The 21,743-nt window shown below is 50.4% G+C and overlaps 1 protein-coding gene across 1 annotated transcript; it reads right to left on the bottom strand.

Moving 5' to 3' along the window:
- Positions 1-10,528: 10,528 nt before the first annotated feature.
- LOC101593735 (keratin, type II cuticular Hb6) lies at positions 10,529-16,444 on the bottom strand. Its single transcript, XM_004649860.2, has 9 exons — positions 16,076-16,444; positions 15,230-15,438; positions 14,522-14,582; positions 13,738-13,833; positions 13,397-13,561; positions 13,042-13,167; positions 12,581-12,801; positions 10,852-10,883; positions 10,529-10,710 (listed from the first exon to the last, which is right to left on the bottom strand). The coding sequence occupies exons 1-9, from the start codon at positions 16,442-16,444 to the stop codon at positions 10,529-10,531; spliced, it is 1,461 nt and encodes a 486-aa protein (XP_004649917.2).
- Between the last annotated feature and the right edge of the window lie 5,299 nt (positions 16,445-21,743).

Here is a 21,743-nt window from a genome sequence, read left to right as displayed (position 1 = left end):
ATCACACAGTAATATATGTGTAGATTCCAGAGTGGTTAAGAAAAGTGGGGGCCGAGGAGATGGTTTAGCGGGTGAAGTGCCTGCCTGAATCTGGATCCTCAACACTCACACAAGAGCCAGGCACATCAGTACGTACACATAATCCCAGTGCTCTGGGGCTTGCTGGATAACTAGTGTAGTAGGCAGTGAACTCCGGGTTCAGGGTAAGACCCTGTCTCAAAATAAGCTGGGGATCTGTAGAGATGGCTTAGATGTTAAGGTGCTTGCCTTCAAAGCCTAAGGACCCAGGTTCAATTACCTAGTACCCACGTGAACCAGATCCACAAGGAGGAACATGTGTCTGGAGTTAATTTGCAGTAGCTAGAAGCCCTGGTATGCCCATTCCTTCCCTGTCTCTCTAATAAATAAATAAATAAGTATAAGATGGGGCTGGAGAGATGGCTTAGCTGTTAAGGTGCTTGCCTGCAAAGCCAAAGGACCCAGATTCGATTCCCCAGGACCCATGTAAGCCAGATGCACAAAAGGGCACATGTGTCTGGAGTTCATTTGCAGTGTCTGTAGGCCCTGGCTCACCCATTCCACCCCCCACCCATCTCTCTCTGCCTCTTTCTCTTTCAAATAAATAAATATAAATAAAAACAAATAAGGTGGAAAGTGACTGAAGCAGACACCAACATTGAGCTCTGGCTTCTATAGGCACATAAGCACACATTCATGTGCACCTGCACGCACACATGCCCACACAGATATGAACACACACATGCATACACATCCCACAAACATACACATGCAAAAAAAAAAAAAACAGACAAAGGTTTAAAAGACCGCAGAATTCAAAGAGGTCTTCCTGGAAACAGAGGCAGAGAGCTGATACTGATGCAAGTGGTTAAAATAGATACTAAGGCTCAGGAGATGGCTCAGTGGGGAGGAGGTTTACCAAGGAAGCAGGAGGACCTGAGTTCAATTCCCAGCACCCATGAAAAAGGCCAGGCATGGCTATGTGCACTTGCAAACCAAGCAGGACAGAGACAGGAGGATCTCTGGGACTCACTGGTCAGCCAGTTTAACTGAAAAGTGGCACAAGCTCTAGGCTCCATGAGAGACCCTGACTCAGAAAAATAAGGCAGAGGAACACCTAATACTCTTGTGGAGCACATGCACCTGCATATAAACATACATACGCCACACACACACATACACACAAATAAATAAAATTTTGAAAAATAAGAAGGTATTCAGGAAGGAATCCAGCTGGAGGCACAGAGCCAACCTGACCCACTGACAGTTCAATCAGGAGAGGTGCGGGTCCAGGTCTAGAAGGATACACAGCAATTCACGTAGACCATGTCAAGCATTGAAACCGTGCCAAGCAACTGCCCTGGGAACAATAAGGAGTTGTATATCTTTCAGTTCTTTGCTGCACACACCAGATAGATACATGACAGATAGATAGGGCTGTCACCACTACAATGTTAAGGCTCCCTTGTTTCTATATGATCCACACAAGAGAGTTGCATGCTTCATTGGTCTGCTCAATAAGCTCACAGGCCTGTATTATTTGGTATAGTTTTAATATTCACATGTGCCCATTTGCTCCTTGTCTACTGTAAGGGCATAGGTGGTACCTTTTAACTTGCATGGATAAGTTATTTAGCAGTGGGAGCCACATGGTTCGCAGCAGACAGGTGGTGGTATCTACCCACACAAGCGAGATGTAGTCATCCAGCCTCTGCATCTGCACTTAAAACGATCAACTTCTGCTTTCTGAAATACAGTCACCCAGGACAAGGGACAGCCTGAAGCCACTGCTTCCCACAACTTAGAGAGGACGCAGCCTGATCTCCACAAGCCTCCTCCATGCAGCAGGCCTCCAAGGAGCACGAGTCCAACCTTCTGTGGGTCCCTCTGCTCCCAGAGTGACCCAGACTTTCAAATGGAGCATGCCAGCCCCCCACTTCTGGCTCTGATCCACCACTTACTGTCTCTCAGAGCTCCCCACTCCCCACCTTCCACCTACCCCTCCCCCACCTTGGCTTCCCCCAGCACCTGTTAAGTGTAGGAAAAGCTCTGTGGAGACTTTGCAGGTCTTCCCTTCATGGGAGGCCACTCTGAGCTCTGCTCTGGGAATTTAACACTTCTTCCCAGTCATGTACTGGGGGGGGGGGGGCGGGTGGGTTTAAGGATTAGCAGCTTTAGGAGGCCATTGTGGTGCCACCCAGGGGAGCCCGGGAGCTATCATTCTTCTGGAGATGACATACCTTCCTTCCATCCTTCTAGCTTAAGAAGCCAGGCAAGACTGACTCTGTAAATATTATCTCTTAGAGATTCCAGTACTGAGTCCCTTGGGCATCCCTCCTTGCCACCACAGTCACCTGTTGAGTGTGTCTTTTCCTGGAGAAACATGATCAAACATCTATTTACTGTAGTCAGGGCATGGATGACAGACCAAAGAAATGATTCCACCCAAGTCTACATTAGTGGACCAGTAAGTTTATTGGGGTTAGGACTTACAAAAGCAGGGGTGAAGGTCACTTACAGGAATATAGGTGACTCAGAGTACATCATCAAATAGCTCACTCCAGCATGGACGACAACAGTTCACAAAAGTTGGAACTCCTTGCCCAGTCTGTAGTCAGCTCTGCCAGAGACACCGCTCTCTAGATGGGGCTATTGATTATATAAGCTTGGGGAGGAGCCTTGTGAACCTTGTCATGTTTCTGAGTCTTGCAGGCTTCCATTGTCAGCCTAAGTCCTTTTAAAAATTAATATTTTGGAAACTGGATATTTATATGTAGAAAGATGAAAATAGATTCTTCTTTCTCTCCATGCACAAGAATTAAGTCCAAATGGATTAAAGACCTTAACATCAGACCTGAAACTCTGAAACTGCTAGAGGAAAAAGTAGGGGAAACCCTTTAACATATTGGTCTTGGCAAAGACTTTCTGAATATAACCCCAATTGCTCAGGAAGTAAAACCACAGATCAACCACTGGGACTCATGAAATTACAAAGATTTTGTGCAGCAAAGGACACTGTGAATAAAGCAAAGAGGCAACCTACAGAATGGGAAAAACATCTTTGCTAGCTATACCTCTGATAGAGGATTAATATCTCGATATACAAAGAACTCAAAAAATTAAATAATAAGAAATCAAACAAGTCAATTAAAAAATGGGCTATGGAACTAAATAGAGAGTTCTCAAAAGAAGAAATATGAATGGTGTATAAGCATCTAAAAAAGTGTAGATTAAAACTACGTTGAGATTCCATCTCACTCCTATCAGATTGGCTACCATCATGAAAACAAATGACCATAAATGCTGGTGAGGATGTGGATAAAGAGGAACACTTCTACACTCTTAGAGGGAATGCAATCTGGTCCAGCCATTGTGGAAAACAGTGTGGAGGTTCCTAAGACAGCTAAAAATTGATCTACCATATGACCCAGCTATAGCACTCCTAGGCATATATCCTAAGGACTCATCTCATTTCCTTAGAAGTACATGCTCTACCATGTTTATTGCTGCTCAATTCACAATAGCTGGGAAATGGAACCAGCCTAGATGTCCCTCAACTGATGAGTGGATAATGAAGATATGGCACATTTATACAATGGAGTTCTACTCAGCAGTAAAGAAAAATGAAGTTATGAAATTTGCAGGAAAATGGATGGACCTGGAAAGGATTATAGTAAGTGAGGTAAGCCAGGCCCAGAAAGCCAAGCGTCACATGTTCTCTCTCATATGTGGATCCTAGCTACAGATGACTGGGATTCTGTATGAGAAGGAAAAACTCAGTAGCAGAGCCCAGTAAGCTAGAAAAGAGATAGAAAGGGAAGAGAAAGGAAGAGAGGGGGTACTTAATAGGATGGTATTGAATATATGTAAGTAGAAGAATAGACTAATGGGGGTGAAAAGGCCCACAATGAGGTCTGGGGAAGAGACTGAGTAAAGGAAAGGTGGAGGGACAGCTAATCAAAATCTAAGAAGATATAAATAAAACATATGTAATCCTACTTTTTTGGACAATGGAACACTCAGGAGCCATAGATTTTTGCTAGAAAATTTTCAGTTCCAGAGTTGGGATATCTTCCAGTGAGTTGTTGGCCAGGGAGGTCCCTGATGCCCCCAAAACATAGGCCATTGCCAAGGCCCTTGGTTTCCCACCAGGAATAGATGGTAAGACCTATTGCTGAAGACTCCATACACTTGGGCTGCAAGGCTACTGAGAAATCCTGCTGGATCTGAGCTGATAACCTTCTCCATGTAGACCAGCTGACAGAAAGCTGGAAGAAGCCATTCTGCATGCAGTTCAATGGGAGAAAGAGAAATCACCAGTGAAGATACTCATCAGTGGACACTACAAGCCTTATAATTGGCCAGCCAGGCCAAATGAACCACTGGGTGCAATAGTGGCATGTCTGTTATGGAGGAAACCAACAGCCCTCTAATTGGACTGCAGCCTGCTCCATGGGAAGGGAATACATCCCTGATACTGAAAACCTAAAACAGGGGTAGTCATGAGCCCTAGGGGTGTAACGTCTGCTGTTGTCTGGCCAAATGTATATATTATGCTTATCAAACTGCCCAGTAAGCACTTCTGTTAATGTTCACACCCTTATATTAATGCTACTCTCACTTTTGGTTGAGAATCTTCTCTTTTCAGATGGCAGTGACCTTGGGATGACTCAGAAGGTATCATGGTGATGGAAAGAAATGACCGCAGTGCTCAGTACTGCAATATCTGTATCACACCTTCCAAGGCTCAGGGTCTAATGCAGAAAAGGTGGAGGAAAGAATGTAAGAGCCAAAGGAAGGGCAGGACTCCTTACAACATGTTCCCTCCAGACACAACATGGCCTGGATATCCATGACCTCACAGTGCCTAACACTACGTGCATAAGACCATCATAAGAGGAAGAAAAGATCAAGACATCAAAAGTAAAAGAGAAACTGATTGAGATGGGGAGGGGGTATGATGGAGAGTGGAATTTCAAAGGGGTAAGTGGGAGGAGGGAGGGTATTACCATGGGGTATTTTTTATCATCATGAAAGTTGTTACCAAAAAATTTTTTTAAATTAATATTTGGGAGGCTAGAGAGATGGCTTAATGGTTGAGGCATTTGCCTACAAAGCCAAAGGATGCCAGTTCGGCTCTCCAGGACCCACTTAAGCCAGAAGCACAAGGGGGCGCATGCATCTGGAGTTCGTTTACAGTGGCTGGAGGCCCTGGTGTGCCCATTTTCTTCCTCTCCTTCTCTCTGACCCCCTCCCCAAATAAATAAATAAGAATTTTAAAAAATTAATATTTTTATTAGCATCTTCCTAAATCTGATAATCCTCCCTCTAGTAGGGAATGTTTTAATAGGGAGGCTTTATAAAACCTATGCATTAGGAGCAAGGGGCCCTGCAAAGAGCCCTGGGCCGTGGGGCTATAAAAAAACTGGAGCTCACTTAGAGGATTGTTAACTTGGAAAAAGCAAGTTATTACCCAAAGTATGTGAATTTTAAACTGAGAGTAGCAGGAATCTGTGTCCGAATCCCCAGAGAATCATGAGGCTACTGTTGTGTTTCAGGTGCTGTGATGTAAACCTGGGTCCACTTAAGGATTAAAGATGACTGGCCCTTGCCAAGCATAGTGACATGCACTTATAATCCCAGCACTTGGGAGGCCAAGGCAGGAGTATTTTTGTGTGTTTGAGGTCAGCCTGGGCTGCATAATGAGTTCCAGGCCAGCCTGAGCTACAGTGCGAAAGGCTGTCCAAAAATAAAAATAAAAATAAATTTTTAAAAGCACTTGTAAGCCGGGTGTGGTGGTGCATACCTTTAATCCCAGCACTTAGGAGGCAGAGGTAGGAGGATTGCCATGAGTTCAAGGCCACCCTGGGACTATGTAGTGAATTCCAAGTTACTTGGCTAGAGTGAGACACTACCTCAAAAAATAAAATAAGGGCTGGAGAGATGGCTTAGTGGTTAAGCGCTTGCCTGTGAAGCCTAAGGATCCCAGTTCGAGGCTCGATTCTCCATGACCCACATTAGCCAGATGCACAAGGGGGCTCACGTGTCTGGAGTTCGTTTGCAGTGGCTAGAAGCCCTGGCACACCATTCTCTCCCTCCCTCTCTTTCTCTCTCTCTCTCTCCCTCTCTCTCTCTCTCTTACCTCCTCCTCCTCCTCCTCTCTGTCTGTCACTCTCAAATAAATAAAAAAAATAAATAAATAAATAAAATAAAATAAGCCTGGCGTGGTGGCTCATGCCTTTAATCTCAGCACTCAGGAGGCACAGGTAGGAGGATCACTGTGAGTTCAAGGCCAGCCTGAGACTACAGAGTGAATTCCAGATCAACCTGAGCTAGAATGGGACCCTACCTCAAAAAAAACAAAAAATAAATAAATAAATAAAATAAAAGCACTTGTCTCAGTCCCGGAAGTTTACATTCTGAGGAAAGTTAGCGTCTGTGAGGAGTTAGCCAGGGAGAGAAACATGTTGCAGGCAGGGGGAGCGGGAGAGGGTGGTGACTGTTGTAAAGGGGGAACTGGAGAAAGTATGGCAAGCTCTGTGCAGTCATTGGCTTAGTGAGGATGTGGAGAAACTGAGGCACTGCTCTCCAGGGTCCCTTAGAAGCTTAAACCTGCTCCCTAGCCCAGCCCCACTACCGCCACATAAAAGCTTCTTTGTCCACAGGCATCCCTGGTTCCTGCTGTCTTTCTCAGCCCTTGCAAGGTCTTTGGGTGTCTGCTGCTGGGGACGGGAAGCCACCTGGCCATCAGATCCCTCTGTGCTGACAAGCTGAGATGAGCCAGCGGTGGTAGTGACAGTATCGCTGTGAGCTGTCCCTTGGCATCCACTCTGCTCTGCACACCAGCTAAAGGCCCTGAGCACTCGTGGGCTGGTGGCGCCCCACCATTCACCACGTGGGTGAACTAGCCCAGGTTCTGGAAGCAACTCCACCTACTCTTGCTGACAGGGCCAGAACAAGAACGTAAACACCTGGCTCTTTTGGTCTGTCCCTGCCACGCCACTCTGCCCACTCTGCTGGGGAGCTAGGAGCTATGCCATTCTGGAAACAGTAACAGGGATAAGGCCAAGCGCCCAGTACATATGCCACATCATGCCCTACCTTCTATTGTAAAAATATTATATTGATTTATTTGCAAGCAGTGGGGGGGAAACAGAAAAAGAGAATGGGTTGCCAGGGCCTGCAGCCACTGCAAGTGAACTCAAGATTCATAGACCACCCTGTGTATCTGGCTTTATTTATGTGGGTACTGGGGAATCTAACTCAGATCATTAGGTTTAGCAGGCAAATGCCTTAACCATTGACACATCTCCCTAGCCCATGTCCAACCTTTTGTCTGTACTCTCTCAGTCAATCCTCCCAAGACAGTTGCCGTCAGAAATGACTCCCGGCAACAGCGCTCCTGTGAGTCTTCATGGCACACAGTGCCCAGCTCCCAACCTCGGGGTTGGTCCTGTCACTGAATTCCCCAATAGAACAGCAACTAGCAAGAAGTTCCTTCAGTGCTCAGGACATACGAGGACAGGCAGCCATGGAAGAGGACAAAGGTTCCCGGCCAGCTGAGCTCTTCACCAATGGCCAGTGCCAAATGCCCACCATCTCAGTGAAGGAATTTTGGAACTTCCAGCCACCCAGAGCCCAAGCCAATAACAGGAAGCAAAACGATCACCTGCCAACCCATGAGATGCATTGCTGTAACTACCTTTGGGAAGTCAGAACCTGGTAGTGTGGAGCTGTTGGAGCGAGACCTAAAGCCAAGGCCATTGGCTTTGGTGCCAGACTTCGTGAGGAGACAATTGGTGACGGCTGGGTGACAGTGGCTGGATGACCACTAGATGCTGGAGCAAAGGTATGAGGGGAGAAGCTGCTGCTAATGTCTGCAGCTCGTGTGTGTGTGTGTGTGTGTGTGTGTGTGTGTGGTGCACTGTGTATTCTTTCATTCTTTCTCTGTTTCTTTCTTTGGGGATGGAACCCAGGACCACATGGATGCTTTCTTGACACTATGGTACAAACTGAAAAAAAAAACTATGAAAAAGAGAAAAGATTTGTTTTCGCTCACCATGCAGTTGTCTTCCTGAAGCTGGGACAAAATTCCTGACCAGAAGCAACTTAAGGAAGGAAAGGGTTTATTCTGCCCTTCAGCGTCAAGGGGGACTTTCACGGTGGGGTAGGCACGATGGCAGGAGTAAGAAGCAGAGTCGATGACAGTGCACCAGAGTCAGGATGCAACGGACTAGTAGGGAGTAGAGCTGGGCTATCAATCCCAGCACTCGGGAGGCAAAGGTAGGAGGATTGCCGTGAGTTCGAGGCCAGCCTGAGACTACATAGTGAATTCCAGGTCAGCCTGAGCTATGGTGAAGCCCTACTTTGAAAAACTAAACAACAACAACAACAACAAAAAAAAGCCCCTCAAGGCAGGCTGGAGAAATGGCTTGGTGGTTAAGGCACTTGCCTGTGAAGCCTAAGGATCCAGGTTCGATTCCCCAGGACCCATGTAAGCCAGATGCACATGGTGGAGCATGCATCTGGAGTTTGTTTGCAATGGCTAGAGGCCCTAGTGCACCCATTATCTCTCTCAGTGAGTAAAAATAAATTTTAAAAAAGTTGAAAAACTCGAGGATTGCCCCCAATGAGCCTCTTCTCCCAGCAAGGCTCTATCTCTCAAAGTCCCCAGGACCCATGTAAGCCACATGCACAAGGTGGTACACACATTTGGAGTTCATTTGCAGCAGCGAGAGACCCTGGGGTGCCCATTCACTACCCCCTCTTTCTCTCTCCCTCCCTTCCTCCTTCCCTCTTTCTCTCTCTCTCAAATAAATAAATTAAATTAAAATAGGGCTGGAGAGATGGCTTAGCAGTTAAGTCTCTTGCCTGCTAAGCCTAAGGACCCAGGTTCGACTTCCCAGAACCTACATAAGCCAGATGCACAAGGTGACGTGGGCACACATGACAAATGCACCCAAGGTGGCACATTTCATCTGCAGTGGCTAGAGACCCTAGCGTGCCGATTCTCCCCCCGCCCCCCATAAATACATTTTTTAAAATTAAATTTAAAAAGAAAGCTTTCCTGTCTGGAGTGACTTACTGTGTACAATTGTTGTCTGACCTTCCTTTAGCCACCAGAGCCCAATCATCCCATTCTACAGATGAAGATGCTGAAATGGGACAAGGATAAGAGACCTGCCCACCACAGTGGAACTGGCAAATGAATACCCTCGTGCTCAAATTTGTTCTGTAGGAACTAGGCCCTTTTGGAGCTGGGAGGGACTTTAGGAGCGCCCAAGCCCCCGACTCTCTAGCCCAGGAACGAGAAGCTCAGAGAGGGGAAGCAACTTGCTCAGTTACCCACGCGGCAGATGGCGGGTCCTCCGAAGTAGCTGTCAGCTTTCCTAACCACTAGCTCCTCTCCCACTCCGATACTCTCACTCCTTTCCTTCCATTCTTGGCTCGCCACTCCTGGGGCACTTCCTCCAGGAATGCCCTTTGAGGGAAGAGGTGGAGAAGCCCTAGGAGATATTCCACCTCAGCTAGAGATTCTAGAGTTATCCTTGACTTATCACAATAAAAAGGCAGGGGAGTGCTACGGACATCTGGTGGTAAAGGCTAGACGCGACAGAACGCTTAGGGTGGTCTGGGGGACAGTTGTCATGCCCACCGTGCTGAGACAGAACACCCAGATTACAGATTACCCACCTCACAAGACTCTCTGCCTATTCTGTTTATTTTTTATTATTTACTTATTTATTTCACAGAGAAAGAGGGAGAGGGAGAGAGAATGGGTGCGCCAGGGCCTCCAGCCACTGCAAACGAACTCCAGACACATGTGCCTCCTTGTGCATCTGGCTAACATGGGTCCTGGGGAACTGAACATGGGTCCTTTGGCTTTGAAGGCAAACGTCATCCCTCCAGCCCGCCTATTCTGTTTTTGTTGTCTTCCAGACCTGGGTTGCTCCAGGCCACATGGGAGGAGCCTACTACAGCCATGTTCCCCTACTGAAAATGCCCAGGTGGCTGGTAAGGTGTTGGAGGGAGGGTACCTCTGGCAGGGGCCCAGGGTCACAGGGACCATTTTGGAGACTCAGGCACAGGTTTGATTGGCTGCAATTTAGTTTATTGGAAACGCAGAGTGAAATAAAGAGAAATGTGCCCGCCTGCTGAGTCACTGGCTTTTAGAAGCTTCTGCGGACAGCCCTGGGAGGAGGGGCTGTTGGTCACACAGCTCCCAGAGTGACGGGAAACCAGCAACCATGTAGGTCCCCGTCCCCATGCCCAGGCAGCAGCAGACTCAGACAGCCGAGACAGGAAGATTCTGGAAACGAGGACCCAAAAGAATAAAAACAAGAGGGAGAAGAAAAGGAAGAAGTGCTAGGAAAGGCTACAGAAAGGGACCGAGGTGCTGTCCCTGCAGAACGTGCAGGAGGGGTCTCGGTCCCCGGTGGTCCCCGTGCGCGAGGTCCTTGGCGGCGGAGGAGGTGACAGTGGAGGTGACGTGCAGCTGGGGGGTGTGCGCCTAGCACTTCTTACAGCCTCCGCTGCACACGCTGGCGCCGGAACAGGGGCCGCAGGCGTTTGGGGTGCCCACCACCACGTTGCCGCTGCAGGGAGCGCTGCACACTCTGGTGTTGACAGCAGGGGCAGTGCCAGAGACACAGAGATCGCCAGAGGCGACGCCACCGCGGGAGCTGCTGACGCCTGGAGGGAGGAGAACAGAGGGGTCCCCACCGCGTCGCGTCAGGCACACGGCCACGGCCAGGAGGCTGTGCAGCCCTGGCGCCCCTGTCCCCTCCCCAGAGACACGCGCCACCCCGCCAAGGAGACGCTCAGACTACTTACACACATTCACGGAGCCCACGCCCTCGCACAGCCTGTGGGGAAGGAAGGGAACATGTAAGCACACCAAAAGCAACGGAGGAGGGGCCAAGATGGAAGGTGACATCCCTGCCCTCCTGGGGGCCCTTTGCCAAGAGCAAGGAACAATAAACAGAGAAGCAGGTAAGCCCAAGCCACCTGGTAAATTCTGGAAACAACCCGTGCACCCAGGTTTCCCCTACCCCCTGACTTCGAACAACCTCCCCCAGTGAGGTCCAGGATTCCTCCCCCAGAAGATCTGCTTTCACACATGCAGGCTGAAGGCCAGGAATGGTAGGAGACCTTTGTGGCCCCCTCTCTCTCTCTCTCTCTCTCTCTCTCTCTCTGTGTGTGTGTGTGTGTGTGTGTGTGTGTGTGTGTGTGTGTGTGTGTGTGTAGGTTTTCATTGACTGGTAAGTGCCTTCCAGCTGAGCAAGATGTGACTGCCTAAACCCTGCCGGCCACCGTCACACTGTAAACCCAAGGGAAGACAGTTTTTGTTAATTCTTTTCCCACTGCCTAAGAAAATGCCTGGCTGACAATAACTTCTGAAGCCGGGCGTGGTGGCGCACACCTTTAATGCTGGCACTGGGTCTCCTAAGTAAGTGCTTTCTCTCCCCTGCGTGGTTGAGGGGCAATCCCTTCCTTGACTTGTGCTCTCTCTCCAATTTCCAAATGCAGATGTGAAAACTCCTCCCCCAGAACTTCCTTAATGAAGCTCCCCAGGCCCATCACCCAGTGTCTCTGAGGTACCAAACGTGTGTTCTCTAGCTCCCATACACCGGACACTCCCTGTGCATCCCACCCTGGGGCCCGGCTATGCACAAGAAGAAACACTCCAGGGAACAGACATCAAGGGTGAACACCGAGTTCTTGTTTAGGCGTGAGGCCCTTAAGGAAATGGGGTTCTAAACCACCCACCAGCCACGGGTTCATTGGCCAGTGGGTCTCTCCATCTGACCCACCTCCAAAGTATGTAAAAAAAAAAAAAAAAAAAAAAAAACCATGAACAAATGACCGCAACCCACACCTGCCCAAGTGACAGGCCTCTCCTCTCTCAGTCCACTACTATAGCAATAGAAGGGCACTTTGGGCCAGGCGTGGTGGCACATGCCTTTAATCCCAGCACTCAGGAGGCAGAGGTAGGAATATCGCTGTGAGTTTAAGGCCACCATGAGACTACAAAGAGAATTCTAGGACAGCCTGGGCTATAGTGAGACCCTACCTCGGTAAACCAAAAAAGAAAAAAATAAAAATAAGAGCACTTTGGGACGTGCAGTGCAATGATAATGGGTAAGGAGAGATTGATGTGATCTGCTATCAGAAGCTGAATTTTCAGAGCTGGGGTGGGGTTGCCCAGGGTCAGGCTAGGGAAACTGGGATCCTGAGAACACAGGCAGACCAGGAGGGGTAAGAGGAAGGATGCAAGGACAAGACCCCAACACTGAGCTAGACTCCCCAGGAACAAAGATCAGTGCTTCCCTGCAGGCAGCTCTAAGGACAGATTTGGAAAAGCTTCCACCCCAGGTCTAAGACCATGTGCTCTTGAAACAGAGATAGGATTAGGTCAAGATGAAAGGACTTACACAGACATCCTGCACACGTGTGAGACGATGATGTGATGGAGCGAAGATTGGCAGGTGCCAAGAGTGTGTGTGGCCCAGCACTCTGAAAACCCAGGAAGGGTTGGGACACAAAACAGCACAGGACTCACCTCTGTTCCTCGCCCTCCAGCAGGCGCCTGTAGGTGGCGATCTCGATATCCAGGCCCAGCTTAGAGTTCATCACCTCCTGGTACTCCTTGAGCAGGCAGGCCATGTCCTGCTTGGCCTTCTGCAGGGCCTCCTCCAGTCCTGCCAGCTTGCAGCGGGCATCAGCGATGGCCGCCTCACCCTGCTGCTCCGATTGCGTCACCGCGGCCTCCAGCTTGGTGTTCTGGGGGCCAGAAGAGAACAAGATGAACTGTGGTCCCAGCATCTGTCTCTGAATATTACTTGGCTGTGAAAAATACTAACCAAACCCTTTACCTTATTCATATAGGTCAACCCAAAGGAACTTGACAATGGATTTCATTCACGCAAATGGACAGTGACTGAGTGGAATGATCCAACAGGGCGCATGAAGACTGTGGGTAGGTCCCCAGCCTCCCTGGTCCTGGGTGCAGCAGGCCCATACCTGACACTTGGCATTCTCGATCTCGGCCGTCAGCCTCTGGATCATGCGGTTCAGCTCGTTGATCTCCTCCCTGGTGCGGCGCAGGGTCTCGCCGTGCCGGATCACTGTGGCCTTGATCTCCTCACACTGGGGGAAAGAGAGGTGCCCTGAGGGCTCAGGAGGAAGCACCCACCCACTCGTTACACCATCCATGACTGTATGGAACAGGCAGTGCCACCTCACTATGCTCATAGGCATTAGTCTACTCCTTGCCATTCTTACGGTTAAAAAAAAAAAAAAAAAAAAAGCCTTTTTAAGTATACCCTCACATCCCTTTTGTTGCCAAGTCTGTGGGGAAGGTATCCTGGCCACTCACCTTGCTGCGGTACCAGGACTCGGCTTCAGCCCGGCTGCGGGTGGCGATTTCATCATACTGAGCCTTGATCTCAGCCACGATGCAGTCCATGTTCAGGTCCCGGCTGTTGTCCATCTTGACGATGACCGAGGTGTCTGAGATGTGGGCATGGAGGACTCGGATCTCCTGCAGGAGGGGGAGGGACATAGAAGGGGTTACACACTTATTGAGGCTACAGTCACACCCACATCCACAACATCTCAGACCTCTCCTGGTTCAGTCCCGGCCCCTCACATGGTCCCCGACCCGAGAACCACCGCCTCCATACTAGCTGCCAGCCTTGCACCTGGCCCTGTGCTCACCTCCTCATACAGCCGCCGCAGGAAGTCGATCTCCTGGGTCAGCGACTCCACATTGGCCTCCAGGTCTGCCTTGCGCAGGTAGGCACAATCCACATCCTGGCAAGGAGGGATGTGTGAGCCCCAAGAGTGCAGCTGAGCCTGCTCCCAAACTCCTCTCTCTTCCCACCCATGCCATGAGCCCAGGGGAAGGTTCCCAGTGTCCTTGTGGGCAAGCCATTTCTCCCCTCTAGTCTGTGATGAGGAGCCCGATGACTTGAAATACTCCCTGCCTTTTAGGTCACTTCATGAGACACCCCCACCCCGTTCTATTAGACTCCCCTGCCGAGGAAGCCTGTGCTCATGGCTCGCAGCTGTGACACCTGACCCTTCCCAGTCCTGTAGCAGTGTTCCGAGAGGCCACCTGGCTACTCCTGGGTCTGGTCCATCGTCCCTTACACTCTGGGTGGGGGTTTGAAAGGGAGGCCAGACTTGTGGAAAGAGGAACAGAAAACATTGTCCATCCCTCAATGGACAGACTGAAGCTCAGTGGCCCAATGAGACCCCAGCCACAGCCTCTGACACAAGATAAGGCAGCCAGTGTTCTCTGAAGGTTCCATGGGTAGTCAAGGTTACTGTCCTTTGGACATCCTAGGAGGTAAAATTTGATGGCTGCCTCTCTGTAAATTTCCCATCTGGACTGAAAAAGCCATGGCCCCCACTAGGAAGTTGAGCCCTGTGATGTTCCCAAGCAAATTCTGTCTCCCTGGGGTCCCCGTGAGTCCCTTCCCATGCCCCTGCTACTTGCCTTCTTCAGAGCCACAAATTCATTCTCGGCTGTGGCTCTCAGAGAAACCTCCTCCTCATACCTGATAAGAAGAGAGGGGGCGTCATGGGTCTACCCCCAGAACCTCACGGTCCACAGCAAAGAGGATCGGGGGGAGCTATCAGAGTGGTCTTGCAGCTCTGACAGGTCCTTTCTGGGCTCATGGGGGGCATCCGCAGGCCCCTGGTCAAGGCTTCTCTGAGGTCACCTCAAAAGGCAATTGAAGATTCTGCCCTGAGCTCTTCTGGGAATGAGAATCATTGGGGCGCAACCTCTCCTCAGGAGATGTCAGTTCCAGCAGAGCCAGAACCCAGGGAACTGAGAAGCTGAGGCAGGGGGACACACTGATCTCTGTTTCTGATCTTAGTGCCCTGGGACAATCTACTCAGGTGCCTCAGAGCAGAGGACCAGAATGAGGATGGAGACTGGAAACACCCTCCCCCAGTGGTGAGGGAGGCAGAGCTGCTGGTCCCTGGCTTCGTGAGATAAGGCTGAGGTGACAGACCTTGTCCCGAAGCTCTTGGGTTCCGTCAGCGGAGTGCTGCACAGAAATGCCCCAGATGGCAGGATCCATGTGCCCTCACTCTCACTGGGCACCACACGCCCCCGACAGTTACAGTGTTTGCCTCTGTGCCCCGAGCCTGCGCCTAGGCCAGCTCTTGTGCCAGGACCACACTTGGCCACCCTCACCGCTTCTTGTAGCCCTCCATGGTCTCCTGCACGTGGTTGAGCTCCGCGGCCAGCCTCCCGCTGTCGGCCTCCACGCACTCGGCCTCCCGCCTCAGCGTCTCGATGTAGCCCTCGAACAGCGGCTCCAGGTTGCTCTCGCAGCACTTGCGGTTCTGGTAGAACTGCCACTTGGTCTCCAGCAGCTTGTTCTGCTGCTCCAGGAAGCGCACCTGCCATGGGGGTGGAGGGCGAGGTCACGGCCAGCTCTGGGGTGATGGCAGAGGTGAGACAGCGCTGGCCATGGCAAGGACACCTCCTCTCCAGTCCCTCATATGGACCCCACTCTAGTTCTCACATTTGGGGACCAAAACAGGTGCAGGCAGAGTCAGTGCCCTCTCCCTGTGGTGCAGGAGACCCTAGTCGGGTGTCATATGCTGGGCTCAGCATCCTCCTCTGAAGCCAAGGAAGGCAGGAGCCCGTCCTCCAGCCAGACAGATCATCCACGTTCACATCCCAGGCTGCTGTGATGGAGTGAGGGAAATCGTGCACAGGCCATCTAGGACTACTAGCTGGGTCCTTAATCCTCGCTTTGGCAGACAGCACCCTTTCCCCTCAGCAGGGGACTGCCCACTCCTGCTGCCCTGTCCCAGGACTCCCTGCAGGTGAGCTCTGCCCAGGGCAGCCTGGCCACTCTCTTTGCCATAAACTGCCTCTCTGGACCTTCAGGCGAGTCCTCTGGGTCTTGAGTGCGTGCTTGTGTGTGTGCCCGTGCGTGCAAAGCACTTAGTGCCAGAGGTCTTTCTGCCTCCTCTTCCCCTGGGTGCGCGCACACCGGGCACCAGGCAGGGCCTGAGGCCGGGCACCCACCTTGTCGATGAAGGCTGCGAACTTGCTGTTGAGACACTTGATCTGCTCCTTCTCCTCGTGCTTCACGCACTGCGCGTTGGGGTCGATGTCCAGGTTGAGGGGCGTGAGCAGGCTCTCGTTGACCGACACGGAGGTGATGCAGGGGGGGCTGGGTCCACAGACGCCCCCGGAGCGGTAGCCGAAGCTGCGTCCGCAGGAGCCCGAGCGGAAGGCCCCGCAGACGCTGTGGCTGCTGAAGCCCCCGGAGAGGCCGCGGTAGCAGGAGATGCCTCGGTAGGGGGCCGCGGAGATGCAGCAGCGGCCGGGCCGGGGCCCGCAGGCCGAGGCGCAGCTGAAGGCCTGGCCACCACAGTAGGATCCACAGGTCATGGTGCTTTGGAGGGAACTGGAGTCTGTGAGGCTGGAGACGTCCAAGCGGAGGGTGCAGTGGACGTGATGCAGGTGTTTACTTCTTCTTCGCGTTTTGTAGGCCTTTTATATGTGCGGAGTCCCTGACTGTGGTCACTTGATCAGGGACAATTAGATGCCTTAATGGGCTTGGCTTGTTTAGTGCTGTGGCTCCTCCCTAAATGTCCTTAATTGGTTCCCAGATGCTGCCAGGTGTTGATGGTTCTTGGCCTTAAATGGCACAATTTTCTTCAAAGGGCCAGCTCACCTCCCCCACCCCCACCTCAAGTGCCCAACACTCAGAGATGCAGGGATTGGGAGAGGAGCTGGGCGGGGATTCGGGTTGCAAGGAGTGAGGGGCAGAGCTCAGTCGGGCAGTCTGCGGGAGGTCGTCACCGCTGTCCGTGGTGCTGATACGACCTTGCCAGGGAAGCTGGTCCCGCTTCGGAGCTGATGGCGTGGAACTGGTGTTCTTGGAGTCCCTTGCATAGGTGACTTCTTTCTGGGTCCCCCAAAGCCATGGATATATGCAATCTCTTAGTTACCTTCGCAAGAACCAAACACTTTCCCCTATCCCCAGTCTCTGTGTTCCTCCCGTCTTCCCTCCCCTCACCAGGAGGCCCTCAGACATCTCTACCCACACACACACCGAGGGCACACAGATCATCTTGGCCAACCTGGACCCAGAAGCGGGGTCTTCCTCCTCTCAGAGTCTTCCCCAAGGCTTCTCACTGCCCAGGAAGACCCAAACGTTTCCATTAAGACCTCAAGCAAGGATCAAATGTCTGCATTTCACCCCATGTTTCTATGCCATCCAAGGCCTGGAGCAAGATCCAGTGTCATCTGTATCTACAGCATTTGGCTCAGTGCATAAAATCCAGTAGAAAGTAAGCGTGTGCTCCCCAGCTACCACCTGAGGCCCCCAATGCTTGCCCCCCCCATATCCTAGCAGCTTATAGCCTGAGTATCTCTGTGAGACCTGGGGACAGAGCCACTCCACTGCTTGGAAGTGGCTTGAGGCTTTGCTTCCCACAGTTGCTGTGATGCTTTTCAGGCCTGTGTGCAGGCTCCACAAACTCCAGAGTGCACTGCAGGTGGGCTTCACAGCCATCATTTGGAGGCAGTGCCTTTCCAGAGTCCACTTTGTGACCCACCCATGGGAGCAACCATATTTTTCAGTCCTGAAAACAGACTGGAACAAAATCAAGCCAGGGTGAAATGAAATCTCAGAGTGTGCCATATTGTATCACGTGTGGCACCATGTCTCACAGCCTTTTGTTTGAACTGCATGCGGTACATGCCCAATCACCATCTAAAGTTATTTCTTATAGGGTTGCAATAAAAAAGTGGAAGTACATGTTATGCCAGTTGAGAGCACAGATCTGGATTCCAAAATGCCTAGTCTCAAATTCCAGCTTGGCCACTCTCAAGCTGGGTAACTTTGGGCAACTTAGCTTCTATGTTCCTCCATCATAATTTGTAAAATAGGGTCATCATAGCACCCACCTCATAAACTTGTCATAAGAACTAATCCATGCCAAGCACGTAGGCCTGAGCCTGACATTCACTAAAGTGTTCTCAGATTTAGTTTTGTTGCTGTTTTGTTGCAATGCTGCTGTAGATCTATTAACAGTGTTCATGAGGACCCTCACCCTCCTTCCCAAACCACTTATGTTCAATAACCAGTGATGGGAGGGGTCTATGTTACAGAGAAGTAAATAAAATAATGCATGTATAATAATTAACGTCACACCTAGCCCTTAGAAAGTGCACTATAAATGTTTTCTACTATTATTCTGCCATGTGTAAACTTACTCCAGGGGCAGAAAGGATGGAGACCTTTGCCCTGGGAAAGAGCCCATATGCCCACTCCACTCCCCAGCCCAGCCCAGCTGCCCCAGGGAAGGCCTAGTCCCAACTCTCAACTCAGGCAAAATAATAATAATGTGGCCAATCCTTACACAGCATCATTAATAGATGAATGATCTGAAAACCCAGCAATTGAAGAATAGTTTTGAGATTTGTAACTGTCATCTAGCATTAGCAGAGCATCAGAAATTTTTAATCATAAATTAAACAATGCTTGGGTTGTCCATCTTGTTTTTTGCCATATTCCCCAAGCCTCCTAGTCGTGGGGTGGCCATGGGGCTGCAGGTGGGGGATTTGTCCTTGATAATCCATCCAAATACAGTGGCATGCCAAAGAAAACAGAACATGAGAGAATGTAAGTTGCAGCTGAGGTAGAACTGAAGAAGAGTTCTGGACTAAATAAATATCAGTCTCGGACTGAAGAGATGGCTTAGCGGTTAAGGCACTTGACTGTGAAGCCTAAATACCCAGGTTCGATTCCCCAGAACCCATGTAAGCCAGATGCATTTGGTGGTGCATGCATCTGGAGTTCATTTGCAATGGCTAGAGGCCCTGGTACACCCATTCTCAATCTCTCTCTCTCCCCCCGCCTCCCTATAAATAAATATAAAATCTCAGTCTCTTCTTTCAACCCAAGTGGGTTGAAAGCCAAGGGATGCCTGGATCATTCGGAAGTCCTTCTTCAAAGCTCCCTTTGGTCCATCCTGATCCTGGGAGATGGATTCTGGAGCTCTCATGTGTCAAGGAAGGCAGACCCACATTCATCAGAGACAGTACCAGATGCTGAGGAATGCCAGGCCTCTTGCAGGTGGCCCTTTTTGGAAAGGGAAGAAGGCTTGCTGACAAAGTTGAGGACAGATTTTAGTATAAATAACTGGCAGAATGGTATTGGTGGATAAATGTGTGTGGAGGTGAGTCCCAAAGTGGATGGGATAAGAGGCATTATGGGAGCGAATGGATCCTGAGATGCTGTGATCTTGGAGACAGAGAGAGAGAGAGAGAGAGAGAGAGAGAGAGAGAGACAGCTGAAGCAGAGGCTTGGAAAGCAGACCAAGATCACACCTGAGACTCTGGTGAAAGTTTGGGCTGTGAGGCAGCCTGTACACACTATAGTGAAGAATAGCAGAGCATTGGCCTCCTGGGCATGTGGGTGCCCAAGGGGCTATGCCCTTTCCCATCTGTGAACAAAAAGAAGGTGCAGGCTAGGTCCAGTAAGAGAAGTTTGAGGAAGGGTATGGGGTGACATTTTACATACTGGTGGGACCCTTGGGCTACTGGTGAGGGAGCTGACTCCAGTCTAGACCTTAGCTGGGCAGTTGGACTCAGGAGTTGAGGGGCAGTCCGTGTCAAAGCCCTTCTTCTCCACCAAGAGAGCCCAGGACACCAGCCAGCCAGCCATCAGAAATTGTGGATGTTGGTCTGCTGGCCAAAAGGTGCAAAGTGTCTTGTGGGAAGCATGTGTGGGACAAGACCCCAACCCCAAAGATCTGCCTGCTGAGCCCCACCCTGACAGGCTGAATCCTGCATGCACCATGAGAATTCATTGCTATGCATCTGAGCTGAGGTTGCCTCCTCTGAAGACAGGCCTGGATCCTGCTCTTGTGCCACACTCTTGCCCTCACCAGCCTTTCCTCTCCACGTACCCAACCCTGCCACAGTGTTGCCACCACACCGTTCTCCCCTGGGTCTTCTCTGACTTGTCCTCCTCTGTCCGCCACCTCTCTCCTCTCCTGATAATCTCCCCCATCAGGTCTCCATCCCTTCTTCCCAGACATACACAGCCACTCTCCTTCCCTTCTTCCAAGTGGCCCCAGAGTGGAATTATCTGAGATATAGCTCCTCTTTCTCTCCCTTGTCCCTTGAAGTCCCCTCCTGGTCACACCTCTCCTTTCATCACTAATCCAACATGTATTACCCTGTCCACTCTGCCTCAAGAATCCTTGCCTTAACCGGCTGGATCACTGTGGTCAAAACTATATCTACCTGACTTAATCCCTGCTTTGGGCCCCGACAAGGAGCATCATTCTTCCTCATCCCACACCTAGGAAATGGCCACCATCTGGCCGGTCTGCTTCATGTGGTCACCACCCCATTCACCACAAAGCTTTGCCCAACTGGCCACCACGCTTTGATGGCCCCATTACTCAGTACTTAATGTGCAGCTGGTATTTACTTTAGTCATTCAACAGACATTTGCTGAGTACCTACTACGTGCCAAGCACTTGGAACATAGCCACAAACAAAGCCTTTTATACATTGACATGTTGTGTGGATATCTCTCTGTTCATTTCTGGGTACGTGTCTGACTTTGCCCCCAAAGCCATAACCTTACAAAGAGCCAGAGTAAGTTCTCCCCCATCCTCTGGCCCCAAACCCTGAGAGCAATCTGCAGAAGAGGGCCTTGAAGAGGGTGTTGAGCGGAGAGATGGGTGAGGGGGTGCTTATGTGTTCTGTGCAAACACATGTACAAGGTGCAGCAGGTGGTGGACTGCTGAAAATGCAAGGAGTCAAATTCACCTCTGCCATCAGCCAGGTACACCAGGCTCTGGGACCAGCTCTGTCTCTGACTCAAGTGTCTTCACCTCCCTGGGGCCTTGGCCTCAGAGAGGGGTATAAGAATCACATGAGCCCATGCATGTTGGTTTCTTAGAACAGTGTCAAATATAAAGTGAGATAGACAACAGGAGAAATTCTTTTTAAATTTAGAGGAGCCCTCAGAAAAGGGTTCTCTTACATTAAGCCATGCTTACATGCAGTGTTAAGAAACAACTGTACATCCTAGAAAACTCATGCACAGCTACATCAGAAGACATGGGAAAGAGCATTTCTGGCTGCTCCCTCAATACATAGCACTCTGAAAGCGTGAGTATAGGCACGTAGAAAGGTCACTAACTTGGGGTCTGTTCACACATTGAGCATGCGCTGAGTAAAAATAACACAGGAGGGCTGGAAAAATGGCTCAGCAGATAAGGCACTTGCCTGTGAAGCCTAACAACCCAGGTTCAAGTCCCCAGTACCCATGTAAAGCCATATGCACAAAGTGGTGCATGCATCTGGAGTTTGTTTGCAGTGGCTAGAGGCCCTGGTGTGCCCATATTCTTTCTCTCTCTTTCTCTTTCTCTTTCTCTTTCTCTTTCTCTCCCCCCGGTCGCTTTCTCTCTGTGTGTATCTCTCTGCTTGCAAATAAATAAAACATTTTAAAAAACACAGAGGGGCTGGAGAGAAGGCTTAGTGGTTAAGCACTTGCCTGTGAAGCCTAAAGACCCCGGTTCGAGGCTTGACTCCCCAGGACCCACATAAGCCAGATGCACAAGGTGGTGCATGCATCCCAAGTTCATTTGCAGTGGCTGAAGGTCCTGGCATTCCCGTGCCCATTCTTTCTATCTCTCTCTCTCTGCATCTTTCTCTCTCT

Source organism: Jaculus jaculus, chromosome 6, assembly GCF_020740685.1.
Source record: "Jaculus jaculus isolate mJacJac1 chromosome 6, mJacJac1.mat.Y.cur, whole genome shotgun sequence".
Classification (NCBI taxonomy): domain Eukaryota; kingdom Metazoa; phylum Chordata; class Mammalia; order Rodentia; family Dipodidae; genus Jaculus; species Jaculus jaculus.
This window is presented reverse-complemented; position numbering and strand designations above follow the sequence as displayed.

What these genes read in the sequence shown, in the direction of transcription:
- LOC101593735 (XM_004649860.2), bottom strand. Translation starts at nt 16,444, where the DNA reads ATGACCTGTGGATCCTACTGTGGTGGCCAGGCCTTCAGCTGCGCCTCG. An exon ending in TCGAGAATGCCAAGTGTCAG is followed by an intron (nt 12,802 to 13,041) that starts GTATGGGCCTGC and finishes TCTGGCCCCCAG; the next exon opens with AACACCAAGCTGGAGGCCGC. An exon ending in CTGGAGGGCGAGGAACAGAG is followed by an intron (nt 10,884 to 12,580) that starts GTGAGTCCTGTG and finishes CCTTCCCCACAG; the next exon opens with GCTGTGCGAGGGCGTGGGCT.